General features: G+C 46.5%; 1 protein-coding gene across 20 annotated transcripts in view; it reads right to left on the bottom strand.

Moving 5' to 3' along the window:
• The window catches only part of Cep250 (centrosomal protein 250), a 46,575-nt gene that overhangs the window by 10,042 nt on the left and 18,512 nt on the right, over window positions 1–18,021 (bottom strand). For 16 of the 20 annotated variants that reach the window (XR_002390242.2, XR_002390240.2, XM_021246814.2 and 13 more), the window contains 15 exons: window positions 16,820–16,964; window positions 15,878–16,024; window positions 14,797–15,027; window positions 13,197–13,390; window positions 12,800–12,927; window positions 12,436–12,605; window positions 11,144–11,311; window positions 10,634–10,768; window positions 8,507–8,650; window positions 7,285–7,418; window positions 5,052–5,190; window positions 3,980–4,328; window positions 3,293–3,414; window positions 1,865–1,985; window positions 394–515 (listed from right to left, as the gene is read on the bottom strand). Coding sequence is in view for 18 of the 20 variants with exons in the window: in XM_021246814.2 (XP_021102473.1) it covers window positions 394–515; window positions 1,865–1,985; window positions 3,293–3,414; window positions 3,980–4,328; window positions 5,052–5,190; window positions 7,285–7,418; window positions 8,507–8,650; window positions 10,634–10,768; window positions 11,144–11,311; window positions 12,436–12,605; window positions 12,800–12,927; window positions 13,197–13,390; window positions 14,797–15,027; window positions 15,878–16,024; window positions 16,820–16,964 (2,449 nt within the window). In the remaining 2 variants the exon portion in view is untranslated. The remainder of the gene's footprint in view (window positions 1–393; window positions 516–1,864; window positions 1,986–3,292; window positions 3,415–3,979; window positions 4,329–5,051; window positions 5,191–7,284; window positions 7,419–8,506; window positions 8,651–10,633; window positions 10,769–11,143; window positions 11,312–12,435; window positions 12,606–12,799; window positions 12,928–13,196; window positions 13,391–14,796; window positions 15,028–15,877; window positions 16,025–16,819; window positions 16,965–18,021) is intronic. The other 4 variants (XM_087188952.1, XM_021246825.2, XM_021246824.2 and 1 more) reach the window with 2 other exon arrangements.

Here is an 18,021-nt window from a genome sequence, read left to right as displayed (position 1 = left end):
TCCTTATTTTGTGGCACTAGCTGTGGCAGGACTTGGGCAAAATAAGTGCTGCACTCCACTTAAGCTGATCCTATTTAAAAAGTGTCCCTAGTACCTCCCAGGGCTCTGCCAGATCCACAGGAAATGGGTTGCTACAAATGAGTGATCCCAGCCTCTGGTCCTTCAGGCCAAGGGACAAAAATCCAAACCTCAATTCAGAAAGAATAATTGGAGGAAGATTTTTATGACTTTAATAATGGCCCTCAGGGACATGGGGATAGTCGGAAGAACTGAGCCTTGTGCTGAAGGAAGCTGTACATGTGACCACAGGCTGAGGTGGGCCTTGAAGCTGGGGCCCTGAGGGCTGGTTCCTGAGGCCATCCCTCACTCTACCCCAAATCAGTACCACTTTACCTGGGCTTCTATTCTCTGTATCTCTGCTTGCCGAAGGTGACTCTTTAAGGATGTCACAGATTCATGAAGTTCCATCAGCTCAGATTTTAGGGAATTCTGTTTTCCTTCCCACTTGGATTTCTCTTTGGGAAGAGCAGAGGTAGTAGAGTCAGACCCAAGGTAGGCAATGGGAAAACACAGGGGTATAGAGACAGATGGAGGATGGGGAAGAGAATCAAAGAGGAAGGCCAATGAGGACAGAATTACATCCAGCATCCTAAGTCATCACCCATCTGCCAGCTGCTCCTGTTTGCTTAGGTTCCCTGCTGCTTCCAGACTCATGCCTGTGTCTGCTGCTAGCCCTGGCATTGCCAGTAATTATGCTAACTCTTCCTCATCCTGATCACACAGAAATCCTCAAGGCTGGAGTCCAGACAGGTTAAGCCAGCTGACATCAGAGGTCCCTTCCAGCCCCCTGGTGATGTGATTTCGTAGAGGTTCTTAGAAACTCCGGTGGCTCTGCTGAGTGTCCCTCATTTCTGCAGGATATCTCAGAATCCAGAACTACTTGTGTGGGTCTCTGGGAGCTCGTAAATAGTCTCAAAAAGGCCTGGACACATGCCCCAAGTTGTCCTCTTCTCTTCTACAGCAGAAGCTCAAACCTCAAGACACTGCCCTCTCCTTTCCAAGTGGTTCCCACTCTTTCCAGCTCTTGGCTGAGGTACAGATCTGAACCCTGTTCTTTGCTGCCTCCCAAGTAAGCACTCTCCAAGGCTAATCTTGAGTATATAGTTGGAAATGATAAAAATAAGTAACATGGATAAATGACCAAAAAAAGGTTTTTTTGTGAATCAGGGTCTCACTATGCAGTTCAGGCTGGTCTCAAACTCACAAGCTCAGTAATCCTGCCTCAGCCTCCTGAGTGCTGGGACTATAGGTACTAACACACTTAGCCACTTTTTTTTGTTTTGTTCTCTAGACAAGGTCTCATTATGTAATTCAGGTTGAACTCACTAGTAACCATGGGGCCAGGGATTTAGCTCAGTGGTTTCGGCCCCTGCCTTGCAAGTGCAAGGTCCTGAGTTTGATCCCTGGTACCAAAAAAAACCCAACAACAAGCAATGTACTAGTAACCGTGGCTGGCCTCAAACTCAAGGTGATCCTCTTGCTTCAGCCTCTCCCCGGGATTACAGGCATGGGCCACCTCACCTGGCAGGTTGTTATTTTTTAAGTCTTCTATAGAGACAGGAAAAGGAAGCCTAGTGATCTCCTTATCTCAGTTTATTAAATCTTGCCTCAAATTCCTTCTCTAGGATGGCCCTCAAAGGGTAAGTAAAGCAGAATAGCTCAATGAGACCCTTCAGAGATGCCTTAAACATCATCTTACAGTTGTGGGTAAACAATACATACAGCAGCTGCTAGGCTGTTCCTGCCCACTCTGGGCTTCCCACCTGTCCTCCCTTTAAACCTTCCGCCTGCTTGTGCGGCTCACCTTCCTGGCTCTGGAAGAGCTGTCTCTTTAGGTCCTGCAACTCTGAGTGGACCTGGGTCTTCTCAGCCTCGGCATCAGTTAGCCGCTGTGCCATCTTATGGGCCTGATCCCTCAGGTCATCCTGGGAAAGGAAGGCAAGTGAGTTCTCCATCCACCACAAAGCTGGCCCATCCAGGCTCAAGCACGTTCCTCACTCTCAACCTCTCGGGTGGTCTGTCACCCTGGCGTTACTCCCAGACTGCTGAGTTCTTACCTCTGAACTCACATGCATGTAGCTCCCTGAAGTGAGCACAAAGCCTTTCTACCCTATGACTTTGGAACAGAAATGCTCATGGTGCTATTCCAGGACACACCTCTTCCCTCCCAAATACCTACTTTAAAGCTTAGCCCAAGGGTCACCTCTTCCTTTTGCCTGCCCCTCCCTGAGCTGGAATGGACTGCCCCTTCCTCACAGTTCTGAAGCCCATTACCCGTGTCTGTTACTGACTCAATCAATTCAATTGGTTTTGGAGCCAGATGTGATGGCTCATGTTTGTGATCTCAGAACTGTAGGAAACCAAAAATAGGAAAGCTGCAATTTCCAGCTCAGCGTGGATACCTTAGTGACTTAGATCCTTTCTCAAAAAGTAAAGAGGGCTGTGGTTCCGCCGCCTGCCTTGCAAGCGGAAGGGTCTGAGTTCGATCCCCGGTACCAAAAAAAAAAAAAAGTAAAGAGGGCTGAGATGTAGCTTGGTGCAAAGACCCTGGGTTCAATTTCCAATACTGGGGGGGAAAAAAAGGAAAGAATGCACTTTGGTTCCCCACCATGTCACAGCCTCTGGAGGGCAGAGCTCAGGTCTTTCTCTTTTTCATATCTCTAAGTGAGTGTGGCTGGCACATGAGCCAGTCAATTTGTACTGACTGACAGGTTCGCAGTGAGGTGGGATTTGTGGGATCTTTAAATTTAGTCTTAGGCTTTAAATGTTCCCTAAATAGCAACCTTAAGTATCAGTGGTCCCCAACTTGCTGAGTTTCCAAGAATAAATTCACAGCTGAGGGAAAATTTATGCAAAACAAAACCAGACTGTGTTCAGGGATTATAGTTTACAGGGCTCCTCAAAACACCACCCATTTATCCTCAAGATAACTCTGCGGGGCAGGCATTCTCCTCCTCCTCTGAAAGTGAAAGCAAGGTTCAGGAAAGTCAAATGCTTTAGTCACAGTTGCCAGGTAGTAAGTGATAAGAAGGGGAACTCATCCCTTTTTTTTTTGGTACCATGGATCAAACTCGGGTCCTTGCACTTGCACAGCAGGTGGTGGAACCACTGAGCTAAATCCCCGGCCCCCCATCCCATATTGATCTCAGAAGAGGTCAAACAGCTTCATAAGTCTGTGTGTCAGGCTTTTCAGGTGGAGGTGAATTTAAAAAAAGGAGGGCAGACAACATACCCGGGCCTGCTGTGTCTTCCACAGGTCTTGGTGAAGATTGTGCAGAGCAGATGCCACGGCCTCAGCTGAGAGAGCAGTCGGGAGGGGCCCACTCTTAAAGAGGCTCCTAGCTCCATTTTTATCTGGAGAAAAGAGAAAAGCCCTCTTCATCTGGCTGCCACTATGCAAAGAAACAGCCATCCCTCTCCAGACCCAGCCTTGGCCTTTGGCCTCCCCACTGGTCCTTTACTCCTCAAAGAGCAGCCATTCAGTCACATGCCTTCTGCTTTTCTATGTGTCAGGCACTGTGGTGGGTACTAGATGATGCCAGGAACTGTGTGAGTTGTTTACATGAACTCCTTAGAAAACCACTGAGTTAAGTAGTTTTAATATCCTATTTTACAGTTGAGAAAATCAAGCTCAGAGAAATTAGGTGAGTTGCCCAAGGATACATAGCTAGCAAATGGCAGGGAAAAATTATACAAAACAAAACCACACTGTGGTCAGGGTTTATAGTTTGCAGAGTTCCTCAGGACCCTTCTCATTTATCCTCAATGTAACCCTTGGTGTTCAAACTCACCTAAAATTAATTCCAGAGTCTGTGGGCCTAACTTTGATGCAACACTGTCTGAGGAACTGCACTCCCCTCGCTTTCTCCCTGGGGCTAGCCTTGGCCCAAAGGACTTAGCTCTTGTGTGGCTGCCTCACCTGGCTCAGGGCCCCAGAGGAAGGAGGCAGAGTCTCCCCCACCCCTCAGCTCAGGCCTCTTCTCACAGGCAGACCCCAGGGCCTGCTGCAGAACAGAGTAGAGGCTAGCCAGCTGGGCCTCGGCCTGGGCCTGGGCCCCAGGCTGCTGCTCAGTAGCCAGTGCCTCCAGTTGGCTCTCTGTGCTGTGCAGTTGCAGCTGCAGTTGGGTGGCCTTGGCCTCCTGGGCCCACAAGGAAGCTCGTAGCTGCTGCTCCGTGATCCGCAAGGCCTCCAGCTCCTCCAGCAGCTGTGCTTCCTGGGCCACAAAGTCAGCCTCCTTTTCCTTGACCTCCTGCCTCAGTAATTCCATCTATTAGGGAGGAAGAGGATTCACTCTGACCTGGGTCTCCTCAGACCTCCCAGGCCTGACCCCACTCAATCCCTGGGCAAAGCTGGTCCCAACCTGGGAGGATTTGAACAGGCTCAGCTCTGGCAGGTAGGGAGGGCTGAAATGAGTATTCCTTTACTCTGACACCTAGGCCCAGGCCACGCTAATGGGCTCTGGCCTGGATTCCCAAGCAGAATGTCAGCTTCCTGCTCTGATTAGAACTCTGCCCTGAAACCCTGAAACGAGCCTAAGACCATCACCATACTTACTGTGTTCCTGACCATGTTTACTTATTGCTGTCATAGCTAAGAGTTATCACTGTAGTTTATGGATGAAGAATCCAATGCTCACACAACTAGGAAGTAGTAGGGCCAGCACACTCAGGACTAACAGCAAACCAGTGCCCTTATCCATTGCTAGCTCCCCTACCCCTTCCTCTCGCAGTCCCATCTCTCCTCTGGACCAGGTTGAGGGGCCACTGTGAGCAGACTGAGTCTCTCGAGTCCTCTTACTGCTTCCTGCCTGATCTGGAATATTTCTTGCTGCTCTATTCCCCGAAGCACCTTGCCAACCACACCAAGCACACTGGTGGATGAATCAGGCCCACCTAGGCACCATGTTCCAGTTCCCTACAGCACCCATTCTCATCTCTGGGTCACGTTCCCTAGCCCCCACCCTGCCCAGTACTGGCTTAGTGGGAGCTACCTGGGCACTGAGCTCCTTCTGCCCTTCCTGGGCTTTCTGCATGTCCTGGTGCAAGGAGCTCAGCTCTTGCTGTTGAACAGTGTCAGCTTCTTGCAAAACAAGGAGTCTCTGTTCCTTTTCCACAAGTGACTGAGTCAGGCTAGAAGGACAGAGGTGAGAGAGTTAGGTCATTCTCTCAGGGAGTGAGAAGCTGCCTTCTGATCTGACCTAATCACAGCATTAAGAATGAAAATAGAAATAGTATTGATAATGCTTATAGTGTTTCAATAAAACTGTCCCCATCTGAGCACCTAAGTGTTCCTAGGTACTTCATACCTATGGTGTCTCATTTCAACTTCAGTTTATTCTTCTCTGGCAAATCCCACATACCTCTATACAAGTACTTCAAAGTCAGTATGTCTAAATCTTCATGTTCCCTCTGTACCTCCAACTCCCCACCCAATCACCTCCAATGTTCCCAAGCTCAGTGAATGGCACCTCCATCCGCACTGTGCCCCAACATAGATACCTTGACCACTTCGCAGAGTCCCCCTCCACCCCTCCCACATCCAATCCATGTCTGCATAGGATGGCTTCACCTTAACTCCCTTACACCTTCTGTCTCCTCCCCTCCCAGTAGTTACCCTGATGCAGCATTAATATCTCTTATCTGAACACCTGTACCAGCCTCCTGATTTGTCTTTCTGCCTTTGAGGGTCATCACCAAGAGAATCTGTCCCTTCTCAAACTCCTGTGTCACTGAGAATATATATACTCCTCTCCTTTTTTTTGGTACTGGGGATCGAACTCGGGACCTTGTGCTTGCGAGGCAGGCAGCGGAAGCACTGAGCTAAATCCCCGGCCCTCTCTTCTCCTTTTTGAATGGTCTCATGTCACCTCTGATATTTTTATGCCATTACTGTCCCCCTCTCCCCTTTGTTCTTTTTTTTGGTACCAGGGATAGAACTCGGGACCTTGCACTTTCGAGGCAGGTGGTGTAGCCACTGAGCTAAATCCCCGGCCCTCCCCTTTGTTCTTGAGACAGGGTTTCACTACATAGTCCAGGCTGGCCTTGAACTCACAGAGATCGTCCTGCCTCATCCTCCCAAGTGCTGGAATTATAGTTATGTGCCACCATGCCCAGCTGTCCCTTCTAATACATCATAAATTGGATTATGTGCAGGGATGGTGGGGAAGGCTTGGAATTACAGCACTCTGGGATACTGAGGCAGGAGGATTGAAAGATCAAGTCCAGGTCGCACAAGCTCAATTTAGTGAGACCTTGCCTCAAAAGAGAAAATAAAATGGGATGAGAATATAGCTCAGTTCAAAGGCCCTGGGTTTAATCACCAGTATTATAATCAAATCAGTCAATCAATAGAATTATGTCAATTTCCCTGCTTGAAATCCTCCAGTGGTTTCCTAGGAAACTTAATCTACAAACTCCTTGCCATGACTTACAACATTCTAAATGGTATGGGGTTGTCCAGCTTGCCTCATTCGACATAGTCCAGTTACACCACACCCTGAGCTCCACCAAACATTGTAAGCTTTCATCTGCTTCAGGGCCTTTGAGCATGTGCATAATTTCTATTTCTGCTGGATAGCACTCTTCTTCACCCCTTTATAGTACTGTTCTTTACCCCTTTGCATGGGTGGCTCCATTTCATCCTTCAGTGCTCAATTTAAATACACCCTCCACCCCCAGGAAGGCCTTCCCTAACAACTTTCCAAAGTAGGTCTCTTGCTGGGTGTAGTGGTGCACACCTATAATACCAGCACTTGCGGGAGGCTGAGGCAGGAGGACTGCTGCAAGTTTGAGGCCAGCCAGGCTGCATTATGAACTCAAGGCCAGCCTGAAGTACATAGTGAGACCCTGTCTCAAAAAAAAAAAGTAGGTGTCACTCACATCTCTGTATCAACACCCTGTTTCTTTCCTTCATACCATGTGTCATAATGTGGAGAATTATTTGACTAAAGTTTTCTCTATAAAACTACAAATTCTGTCAAGGCGGAGGCCACACTGTCTTGTTTATCTTTGGCTCAGTGCCTGGTACATAATGGGTATTCTCTAAATAATTACTAAATGAAGGAAGTGTAAGTTTTGAGACAGGGGCCAGGTCCTCTCCACATGGCTGCATATACACCCTAGAGCTGAAGACATGAGTCAAAGTGATCTGAGCAAAGAATTCTGTGTCACTGTGACTATTGTAGCCCGAGAGGCAAAAGTCAACTCCGTGGCTTTCTAGCCTACCTGGCCTTCTCCCTCTCCAGTTCCTTCTGAATTTGGCTGTACTCCTGGGCTTCTCTCAGCTTTTCCTGAACCTCTTGCTCCACCAGCCTGTGGGAATCCTCCTGGGCCACCAGCTGAGACTTTAGGTCCTCCACCTGGAAGGTTAAGGACATAAGGATCAGATGGCAGGGAAGCAAAGGAAGGAGGTTTCTGGCCTAGGGCTTTCATGTTCTACAAAGTGCACCAGAGTCAGTGGCCCTGCTCCAATGTTCTGAAAGTTCCATCCATGCCTTCACACTATCCTTAACGACCCCTTCCCCAATACCATTCAGCCTGGCCATTGGTTTCTCCACCTCACAAATGCTACATAAAGGCAGATACAAATAAACATCTTGGCTTAATAGTTATACTTTGTTTTTTGTTTGTTTGTTTGTTTTGGGAATTGAACACAGGACCTTGTGCTTGCCAGGCTGGAAAGCCAGGATGTAACCACTGAGTTACATCCCCAGCCCAGTCATTGTACTTTAAAAAAAAAATCCAATCATCTGATATAGGATTCTGAGAATAAAAAGCAGTCTGGACAAGAAAAGCAATATATGCAATGTGCTCACTCCAGTCAAAGGTTACTGTGGTTGTACAGTATCCTGGAACCAGTCCCCCTCAGGTACCAAAATCTGCAGATGCTCAAGTTACTTACATAAAATAGCACAGTATTTGCATATAACCTATGCACATCCTCCCATAATCTTTAAATTGCCAGTAGATAACTCATCATATCTAATACAATGTAATTGCTATGTAAATAGTTGTTATACTCTATTGATTAGGGAATAAGAACAGAAAAGAAGGGGCTGGGGATTTAGCTCAGTGGTTCTGCTGCCTGCCTCGAAAGCACAAGGCCCTGAGTTCGATCCCTGGTACCAGAAAAACAAACAAACAAAAAAACACAAAAAACAGAAAAGAAGTCTGTACATGTTCAGTACAGATGCAATTTTTTTTTTTTAACCAGATGCAATTTTTTAAAAGAAAATTTTCAACTGGCTGTTACTTAAACCTTGGAGTGGAACCCATGGATACAGAGGGCTAAAGGAACTGTCCCAGGACTCTGAGAGGCCCATGTTCTCTCTGGGATACTTTTCCCTCCCAAGGTAGAAGGGCCTCAGCTCTGTGATCTGTGGATGGGAATGGGAAGACCTGGCTGTACTGAGATGGGCTTTGAGGCAGGGTGGGGAGGAAGGGGGACCTGCTTCTGGAGATCTATCTTATCCTGTAGCAGGGTGCTGGTCTCTTCTCGGAGGGCAGCAAGGTTGTCTCTGTGCTGCTGAGCTGTCTCCTTCAGTTGCCTCTGGGCCTCCTGGAGCTGGGTCTGAAGCATCCCAGTGGTGTCCTGCAGAAGTAAGAAGATAGGAGTGAGTGTGGGAAAGCTTCCGCTTGGGCCTGGGTCTATTTCTTCTGTTGGGTTGGCAAAAACTGTGGCAGAAGCCAGCAATCAATGTTTTTTTCACCTCAACTCCTCACCTCCTATTCCCTTTCCCACCCCATAAAGTGCACAGGCTCCCCCAGGTTTCTTGGTCAGGGTCCATGTGTTGATAATAGTCTCTCACTGCACTACCCAACAGCCTCCTGACCACATCCCTACTTCCACCTGCTACCAGTCCTCTCACCCCAAACACACTGTTCTCCACTCAGCAGCTAAAGTTATATACAGTGGTACCTTGGTTCACGAACTTGAGTCTTTCCATGATTCTGGCCTCAAACTGTGTTGGACAAGAACGGAATTAAATTCAATGGTTAGGTTCAATATTGGCTTTATGGGGAAATTTGATTTGGTTCTCATCCAGTTCGATTTGCAACCAGAATCGTGGAGAGAATTGAATTGTGAACTGAGGTGTGTGTTTGTGTGTGGGTGGGTGTGTAGGTGGGTATATAAAAAACAATGTAACTCAGTGGTAGCATACATCCACAAAAGAAAAAAATATATGTACATATAAATTAAAATATATAACATCATGTTCCACATTTGTTTTTCAAATACCATCCAAAAGTTTCCCACTGCCCTTAGAACAAAATCTAAGCTCCTATTATGGCTGAGGAAGAGCTCCTGTCTACCTCTCCACATGCACCAAGCCACACTCCTCTTTCTGTCCTTGACCTTCCCAAACCTCTTTCTCTGTCCTGGCCCTATGAGAGCTAAACCCTCTGCCTGAAGTGTTCCTAGCTGCTGTTTTTCTTTCTTTTTTTTTAAGGTTTTTTTCTTAAAGGTTTTTTTAATTTAAAAATTTTTTTTGGTGACAGGGTCTCACTATGTAGTTCAGGCTGGCCTTGAACTCACTATGTAGCCCAGGTTGGCCTCACACGTGCAGTGATCCTCCTGCCTCAGCCTCCCAAGTGCTAGAATTACAGGCATATGCTACTACACCCAGTGGGATGGCTTCTTTTTAACATTCAAGTCTCAGCTCAAATGTCCCTTTCTCTGCAAGGCCTTCCCTGGCCAGCTTGCCCTCTCAATGACATCATCCTATTTCTTTCCTTTGCAGAACTTATTACAATCTGTAATCATCTCATTTATTTTATGTCTCCTCATTTGTCATCCATCTCTGCCACCAGAATGTAAATTCCCTGAGGGCAGACACCATGTCACATTATTGGGCCACACCTTTATGGACTTGTCATGTGTCAGCACCTAAAGCACAAAACCTGATTCATCAGAATTTGCAAAGAGGAGTACCACTCAGCCATAAAGAATGATTAACTAGAGGCTGAGGATTTAGCTTAGTAATTTCGCCACCTGCTGCACAAGCGCAAGGACCCAAGTTCAATCCCCCGTACCAAAAAAAAAAAAGAATGATTAACTAGAGCCCTTTCTAGCTAAATGGATGCACCTTGAGGCCATACTCTTAAGTGAAATAAATAGGACGCGTGTAAATACTGAGTTGTTTCTCTGGTGTGAGAAACTGAAAGTATAAGCGAGGACCAAAATGTATAATAAATTATGTGAAATAGGAGGGGAGAATGGAATAAAATAAAAATTTAAAAAATAGATAATGCGAAATAGGAAGAAAAGGTTCAAAGGGGAAGGGGAACTAGGGAGGGGGGTGGGGGAAAGGAAAGAAGGAAAAGAAAAAAATGAGTAAAGAAGGAAAAAATGGAAACAAAGCTTTTGTAAATAGGGAAGGGTGGAGGGGTGGGAGGGAAGAGAATGGGAAAAAACAAGAACCAAGATATATCATGTACAGGTACAAATTCCAAATGATGAATGTGATCATAACGTACACCTAAAATGTACCAACAAACTTAATGAAAAAAAAAAGTGCCAAAGAACTCTTCACTGTTGAATGGGGGAACAAACACCCAGGCCTAACCTCCATACCTGCTCCCTTAGCTTCTGAACCTTCATGTCTTGCCTCAGCCGTTCCAGTTGTTGGCTGGCATCTGCCAGTTCCTTCTGGGTTTGTAGCAGTGTCTCCAGGAGGGACACTCTTTCTTTCTCTGTTTCCAGCTGCATCTGCGGAGGGACAGGAAGGGCAAGGCCTTGTGGGCTCAGGGTTATCATGCTCACCAGGAGGCCATAAGCACATCCCAGCTGTTCTAGGTTTCTTCCAGCAAATAGAAAGTCTGAGTCCGCTGACTGAGGACCAGGAAGTGCAAGTTGCTGCTGGTTTGCAAGCTGACAGGATGTGGTAAGTGTCAGCCTTCCTTCAGGAAGTACGACATACTGCCAGCCCTGCAGCTAACAGTGTGGATCACTGCTCACTGGTGGTAAGGTGAATACACTCCTTCTGGAAGTCCCTCTACAGCCCAGGCTTAGGAGTGGAAAAAGAAAGTGGTCAAAGGTCAGGGAATCACAGATGAATGAACTGCTCCAGGCCTGGCTTCCCACCTGGCAGAGCGCACTGTCAGCCTGGGTCCGTTCCTCTTCTCTCTGGACCCGCATGGCCTCTGTTTCTGTCTGCTGCTCCCTCAGCCTCATTTTTAGCTCCATCTTTTCCCTCTCCAGGCTTTCCAGAGCCTTGTCTAGTTCTTGCTGGTGCTGGGAGCGCTCTTTTTCCTGGCCACATGAAAGAAATACTGATAGAATCCAATGGGTAAAGAGAGACAGCAGAAAGAGAACTGGTTTGGAATGAGAATCTCTCTACTACTCCCAAGCTGTGCCACCTGGGTACTTCCTCTAAGCCTGTTTCCTCCTCCATAAAGTGAGGTTTAATAATCCCTGCTCTAGCTGAGTATGGTGGAGCTTGCCTATAATCCCACCTCTCTGGGAGGCTGAGGAAGGAAGATAATGAGTTCAAGCCCAGCCTGGGCAATTTAGTGAAACAATACAAGACAAGGCAATACAATACAATTTTTTCCTGAAACCACTTTAATAACCCTTAATCCCAGGGGTCACTCTTTATTTTTTTCCCAAGAGCATCCTTCCATCCTATCATGGGCCACTTAACTTTCTCTCTCTACACACACCCCAATAATGAAGGTTAACACAAATACAGAGCTCATTCATGAACAGAAACTATTTTTTTTAAATTGGGGATGGAACCTAGGGGCATTCTATCACTGAACTACATCCCTAGCCATTGTTACTTTATTTTGGGGATACAGGTATGCACCATTGTACCTGCTTTTGCCAGAAACAATTCTTAGTGGATATATTAACTCATTTAATAGCTAGAAGGTGGCTAGGTATGGTGGTGCATACTTATAATCCAAGCATTCTGGGAGGTTGAGTCAGGAGGATTACAAGTTTGAGCCCAGGCTGGGAAACTGAGTGAGAAGCTGTCTCAAATTAAAAAAAAAAAAAAAAAAAAAAAAAAAAAGCAGGGGTGGTAGCGGTGATGGATTGGGACATAGCTTAGTACAAGGGCCCTAGGTTCAATCCACAGTACCATAAAAAATAAAAAGCTAGAAATTGGGTTTTTGTTTATTTATTTCTGAGATAGTACCTCCTATGTTGTCTGGGTTGGCCTGAACTCATCATGTAGCCCACTCAGGCTGGGCTTGAATTCATAGTGATCTTCCTGCCTCAGCCTCACTAGTGCCACCCTGCCCAGCTAGAAGTTGGATTTTACACCTTGATGACATAACTACTCTTCTGAGCAGCAACATCTGTACTGGTGGTGCACTCACTGAAAGGAGGCCAAGTCTGCCTCTGCCATCCCCCAGACATCCACCACCTACCCACTTCTCCTGGAGCCGGTTCGCCTCCTCCCGGTGGGCTGCCTTCTGCTGCTCCAGGGCTGCCCGCCACTCTTGCTCTGCCTGGGCCAGCTGTCTGGCTGCTGTATCCCGCTCCTGCTCTGCCCAGCTCCGCTCAGTGTCCAGTTCCTGCTTCAGGCACCTCACCTCCCCTAGAATGCCAGGGACAGGAACAGCTCTCTGAGCCTCCGCCTCACTCATTTACCTAATAATGGTCTCCTGCTTCCCTCACAGGGAACTCTCATCTCCATGGCCTGGCTGGAGAAGCTCTAATAACCTCCCACTGCCTTCCAGGTTTGGAACATCCCACAGGATGGAGCGTGCCCTCTCCCAGCTGGGTTCTCACCTTGGATTACTTCCTTGGCTTGGGTGACAGTTTGAATCTGGACCTCCAGTTGCCCCCTGGTGACCTCTATCACAGAATTTTGTTGCTGGGCCTCAAACAGACTGCTCTCTAGCTGCTCCTTGGCTGAGCTGTGAGGTTCAGAAATCAGTAAGAGATCTTAGCTATCTTCCTTTTTTTTTTTTAATTTTTAAAAGAATTTTATTTATTTATTTATTTATTTTTCCCCTTCCTTTTTCTTAAGAGGTGTTGGGTTCTAAGTACTGGGTACCTGGAGAGTTAGGGGCGATCATAAATTCATAACTCATTGAGAACTCACAGGTGCAGAGAAGCTAGGCTTGGCTACCCCTTGCCTTGCAAAGCTCTCTCTGTGCTTGGCTGAGCTGGGTCCAGGCCTTACCTGAGCCCCAGAAGTTGTTCGGAGAGGTCCTGGCGGTCCCGTTCCACAGCCTGGAGCCTCACCTCGAGAGCTGCCCTCTCCCGAACCAGGGCCTCCTTTTCCTGGGCTGTGATGGCAAGCACTTCTTCCTGTCGCTCTACCTCCTGACGTAGCTGCTGCAGTTGAGCTCTGGCTGCCTCCCGCTGGTGCCGAGACTGAGGGGAAGAAGTTGGTGAGATGCGAAGCAGGTGCAGAATCTCCCCAGGGCTGCTATCACCAGGTTAGGAGCACTGGCTTTTTGGAGATTCTGTGCCCAGCACTGTGGGCCCTGAACATTGCTCACCCAACCACAAGTGATCAACCCAGTGATCCCCTGGCTCAGGAAGTATGCTCTTCTATGAGCAACACCCTTACTAGGGACAGCAGACCTGCTCCTAAGGAGCTTTCAGTTTTGACTGGGGGTGTGTGTGTGTGTGTGTAACTGGGACTCTGAACTCAGGACCTTGTGCTTGCCAGGCAGGTGTGGTGCCACTGAGCTACATCCCTGGCCCCAGGAGCTTTTAGTTTTGTTTTGTTTTGGTCCCGGGGATTGAACTCGGGTCCTTGAGCTTGTGCAGGAGGCGGCGAAACCACTGAGCTAAATCCCCGGCCCAGGAGCTTTTAGTTTTGAGAAGTAAGACATACATATAATACCAGGAAGAAAGTGTTCAGTGTCATGAGAAAGGAACTCTGCAAAGGGAGATTATGTATAATTATTAAGGCAATGAGCAGTTTGGGAGCAGGAAGATGCTCTTTGAACCAGGTCATTCACTGATTCAGATAAAAATTAACTGACCCCCACTATATATTTGGCATTGAGATAAAAGCAGTAGGAGTAAGAAAAGTAAGACAGGCCCTTGGAAACTGGCATGGTGACCTGTGCCTGTAATCTCAGCCCTCAGGAGGCTGAGGCAGGAGAATTTCAAGTTTGTGGCCAGCCTGGGCTACATGGTAACCTGACTACATAGCAACACCTTGTCTCAAAAGAAGACACTGCCTTGGTTTTGAAGATGTGCAAATGGATAATTATAGTATGAAGGATATAGAGGCTGAAATAATCATGAGGTGATAGCATATAGGTGAAGCATTTGATTCAAAGTGAGGTGTCCAAAGTAGTGAGGAATCAGCCAAGGATTCCTATAATAATTCCTTTAAAAAATGGGAAGACAGATCACGAATTACTAACACTGGTCATTTCCAGGAAGACTTTCATTTTGAGTCATTTCTGTAGCATTTTAATTTTTTTTAACAAACGTGTTATACTTGTGTGCAAATGTACACACACGGGCGCGTGCGCGCGCGCGCACACGTGTGTGTGTGTGTGTGTGTGTGTGCGCGCACGTGTGTGTGTACTACTAGGATTGAACTCAGCATCTTCCCACTGAGTTATATCCCCAGACCCTTTTAGTCTTCATTTTAAGACAGGGTCTCACTAAATTGTTAATCTGTCCAGACTGGGCTCCAACTTGCTATCTTCCTGCCTCAGCCTTCTGGAGTGCTGGGATTACAGGCAGGCGCCACTATGTTTGGCTAGAAGATGTATTATACCTTAATGTAATTACGTTGAGTTTTGTCTTCTCACCTCATTTAATTTCTCTGTAATTTCTTCTTTTTCTTCTTGGATGCTCCTGAGCTCTACGTGTAGCTCACCTCTGGTCTCCTCTGTTTTCTGCAGCTGGACCTCTAGCTGAGTTTTCTTTTCCCACAAGGCTTCCCTGGTCCTCTCTGCCTCTGCCAGGTCCACCTGCAAAGTGCTTCTTGCCTGCTCCGCCACCTCCACCCTGCTGCACAAGGACTGGTTGTCCTGCTCCAACTACTGGCCAAAAAGGGAAAGGGGGACAGTGTATCAAAGATGAGTGGTTACAGTTTTCCTGTGCTGCCTCAAATGCTGAGACTGAAATCCAAGTAAGGTATGAATCCAGCCTCTAAAGATGACACAGGAGCACTTATAATAGAGGGGAAAATCCATTCATTTGATCTGTGCCTGTATTCTAGGTATGACATGGGCTGGACGCTGAGAATGGAGATTAAAAAAAAAAAAAGCAAAATCCTGTTCTCAGTGAATTCAAGAGTATCATACTATGAATCAGAAAAATGATACATAGTACACTTCTCAGACTCAAGAGAAGAGGGTTAGCAAGAGGGCCCCTCACTAAAATTATAAGTTAAATTTGTAAACTATAGAGAAGATATTTCGGGACTTAGACTTTTCAACAGATTCTTCTCTGGTGATTGCTAATATCTCACCCAACAGGATTAAAACTCCAGTCCCGCTTCCTCTTCCCAGACCTGACCACTTACCCCATGGCCCTAAATTGATTCTGCTGGAGGTGTGGGAGAGGAGTATTTCTTTCTTTTTTTTTTTTTTTTTTGGTACCGGGGATCGAACTCGGGTCCTTCTGCTTGTGAGGCAGGTGGAAGAACCACTGAGCTAAATCCCCGGCCCTGAGAGGAGTATTTCTAATTGTTCAATCCAATCCTTTGCTCTCCCCTGCACTGTAAATGCTGCTTTTGCTAATTTCAGAACTACATTAGGGACTCACCTGTTTTGGCCTGATCCTTCAAGGACTCTCCCCTGTTATAGGTATCAGCTTTGTCCCTCACTGGCTTACCCTCAGTCAGGGCCCAGCCCTATCCTGGGGATCAAACACATCATTGCTCACCTGGAGAAGCTGCTGGTTCAGCCCAACTTTATCCAAAGCCAAAGCCTCATTTAAGGCACTGAGCTTGACAGCTGCAGCCCGAAGATCAGCAACCTCTGCTTTCAGGCTGTTCTCAGAACCTGACAACTCTCCAATGGACTGTTCTGCCTATAAACAAAAAGGGTTAAAAAGTTTCCCATTTTCAGTTTTCCTGAAACAGTAAACAGTTCACATTCCCAACACCTGCTACTTTTTTCTTTTTCTTACAAAGATCAGCTAACATTTCATCCCTTCCCTTCTGTTCATGAGGAGTAAGACAGGAACTCACAGCATAGAGGTACAGACATAAGGATGCATAAACAACTACAACTGTAATGATGCCATAGAAAATGTAAACACAAAGTGCTCTGGGAACTCAAAGAAGGCATTAATTCAGTTTAGAGGAGTCAAAAATGCTTGGTAGAAGGGCTGATAATTAGGTTGGGTATTGAGAGATGAGGAACAGTTTGATGTTCAAAGAGGGAAGAAAAAAGTGGTCCTAGTAGAAAGAAAAGTATCTGAAATATTAGTCATGAAGGAACATGATATAACCGGGAATGCAATTAATGCTATGTGACAGGAGCAAAGGATATAAGGAGTTAGGAAGGGGTTTGGAGTGGGAGGCCAGAAATACACTTTGAAGCAGATGGCAAAGATCTTTGAATGTAGCACCAGAGCTGGCAAGCCACTGAATGGCTTTAAGAGACTGACTCAGCCAAATTTATACTTTAGAAAACTCATCTAATTTCAATATAGAGGTTATGTTGGGAGGAAGGGAACCAAAGTAGCAGACTAATAATTGAGGAAAGTTATAGGAGGGGTCTTGGTGTGAAGGGTAAAGAATGAGGGAGGCTGCATGCCCCTTTTATGGGAACAGAACTTTCTAAGCCACCCACCCAGCAAGTAAGGAGGAGGCCTACACACCCTGGCCAACGCTGCGGTCACTTCTGCTTGCTCTTGCCTCATTAACTCCCCTTCTAGGCGGCTTGACTCCAGGGCTTCCCGAAGCGTGATCAGTTCACTGAGTGATTCTGCCTGCTTGGCTTCCAGGCCCACCAGTGTCTCCTGACTGAGAAGGGAAGGGAGGGAGCTAGATGAAGTCTTTGGGAGTGGCCACATCCCCACAGGTAACAGGAATATAATGATTCCAGTAGGTAACAGGGATATAATTCCCTTTCCTACACAAAAGAATGAGGAAGGTCTTTAAAACTGATAAGGAATGACCTCGATTGACATAGGAAGTGAATAAAACAAAGAACAGTACAATATATTTAGTGCACTCGCTTTTATAGAAAAAAAATGAGAAAAAAAGAATTTAGGGTTATGTTTGCATAAAGTAGCACAGGAAAGTCAAGAAATTAATTTAAATGGTTACCTACAGAGAGAAGTAGGATGGAGAGAGGAAAGATGGGAGTGAGACTTTTCTGTGTGTACCTCTTTCTGTTTTGTTTTGTTTTTGTTTTTTTGTACCAGGGATCGAACGGGACCTTGCGCTTTCGAGGTGGTGGCAGCACCCCTGAGCTAAATCCCCGGCCCTGTGTTTATCTTTTTTAGTAGTTTTAACTTTTGAATCACATGACATTAAATTTTAAAACTATAATTATTTCTACAGATTGTCTGCCATTCCTCTTTGTACAGAGAGGGAGCCTCCCTAGCACAAGGCATGACACGGTAGCCTTCGAACTTCCACTGTTTGCCTCTCCTAGGCACAAGGAACTAGGAATACACCAAGGAGGGGAATATACCCAGGGTGAAGAAGAGATACCCCTACTACCAGCTGCTCAAGACCTATCATAGGCCAGGCTCTATGGTGGTATTTTCCAAGTTAAAGCTCTAATCTTTCCAACAACCCTTCAAGGTAAATAGTATTGTCCCCATTTTACAAACAAAATAATCTGCTCAAGTGGCAGATCGAGAATCTAAATCAAGCTTTTGCCTGACTCTAAAGTCCCTGCTTTTTACTGCAACATCACTTAGGGGAATTTATAGATCAGCCAGGGCCATTGACCCTGGATGTCCCTTCTTGGCCAGTTCATTTCCTATTACTTCCCAGTATTTCTGACCCTTTAGCAGTCCAGACTACTCTGAACTTACTGTGAACTTTCCTACCTCCATTTCTTTGCTAT

This window comes from Heterocephalus glaber, unplaced genomic scaffold, assembly GCF_053883595.1.
Source record: "Heterocephalus glaber isolate CG9 unplaced genomic scaffold, H.glaber_assembly_v1.0 deba00001532, whole genome shotgun sequence".
In the NCBI taxonomy this organism is placed as follows: Eukaryota; Metazoa; Chordata; class Mammalia; order Rodentia; family Bathyergidae; genus Heterocephalus; species Heterocephalus glaber.
This window is presented reverse-complemented; position numbering and strand designations above follow the sequence as displayed.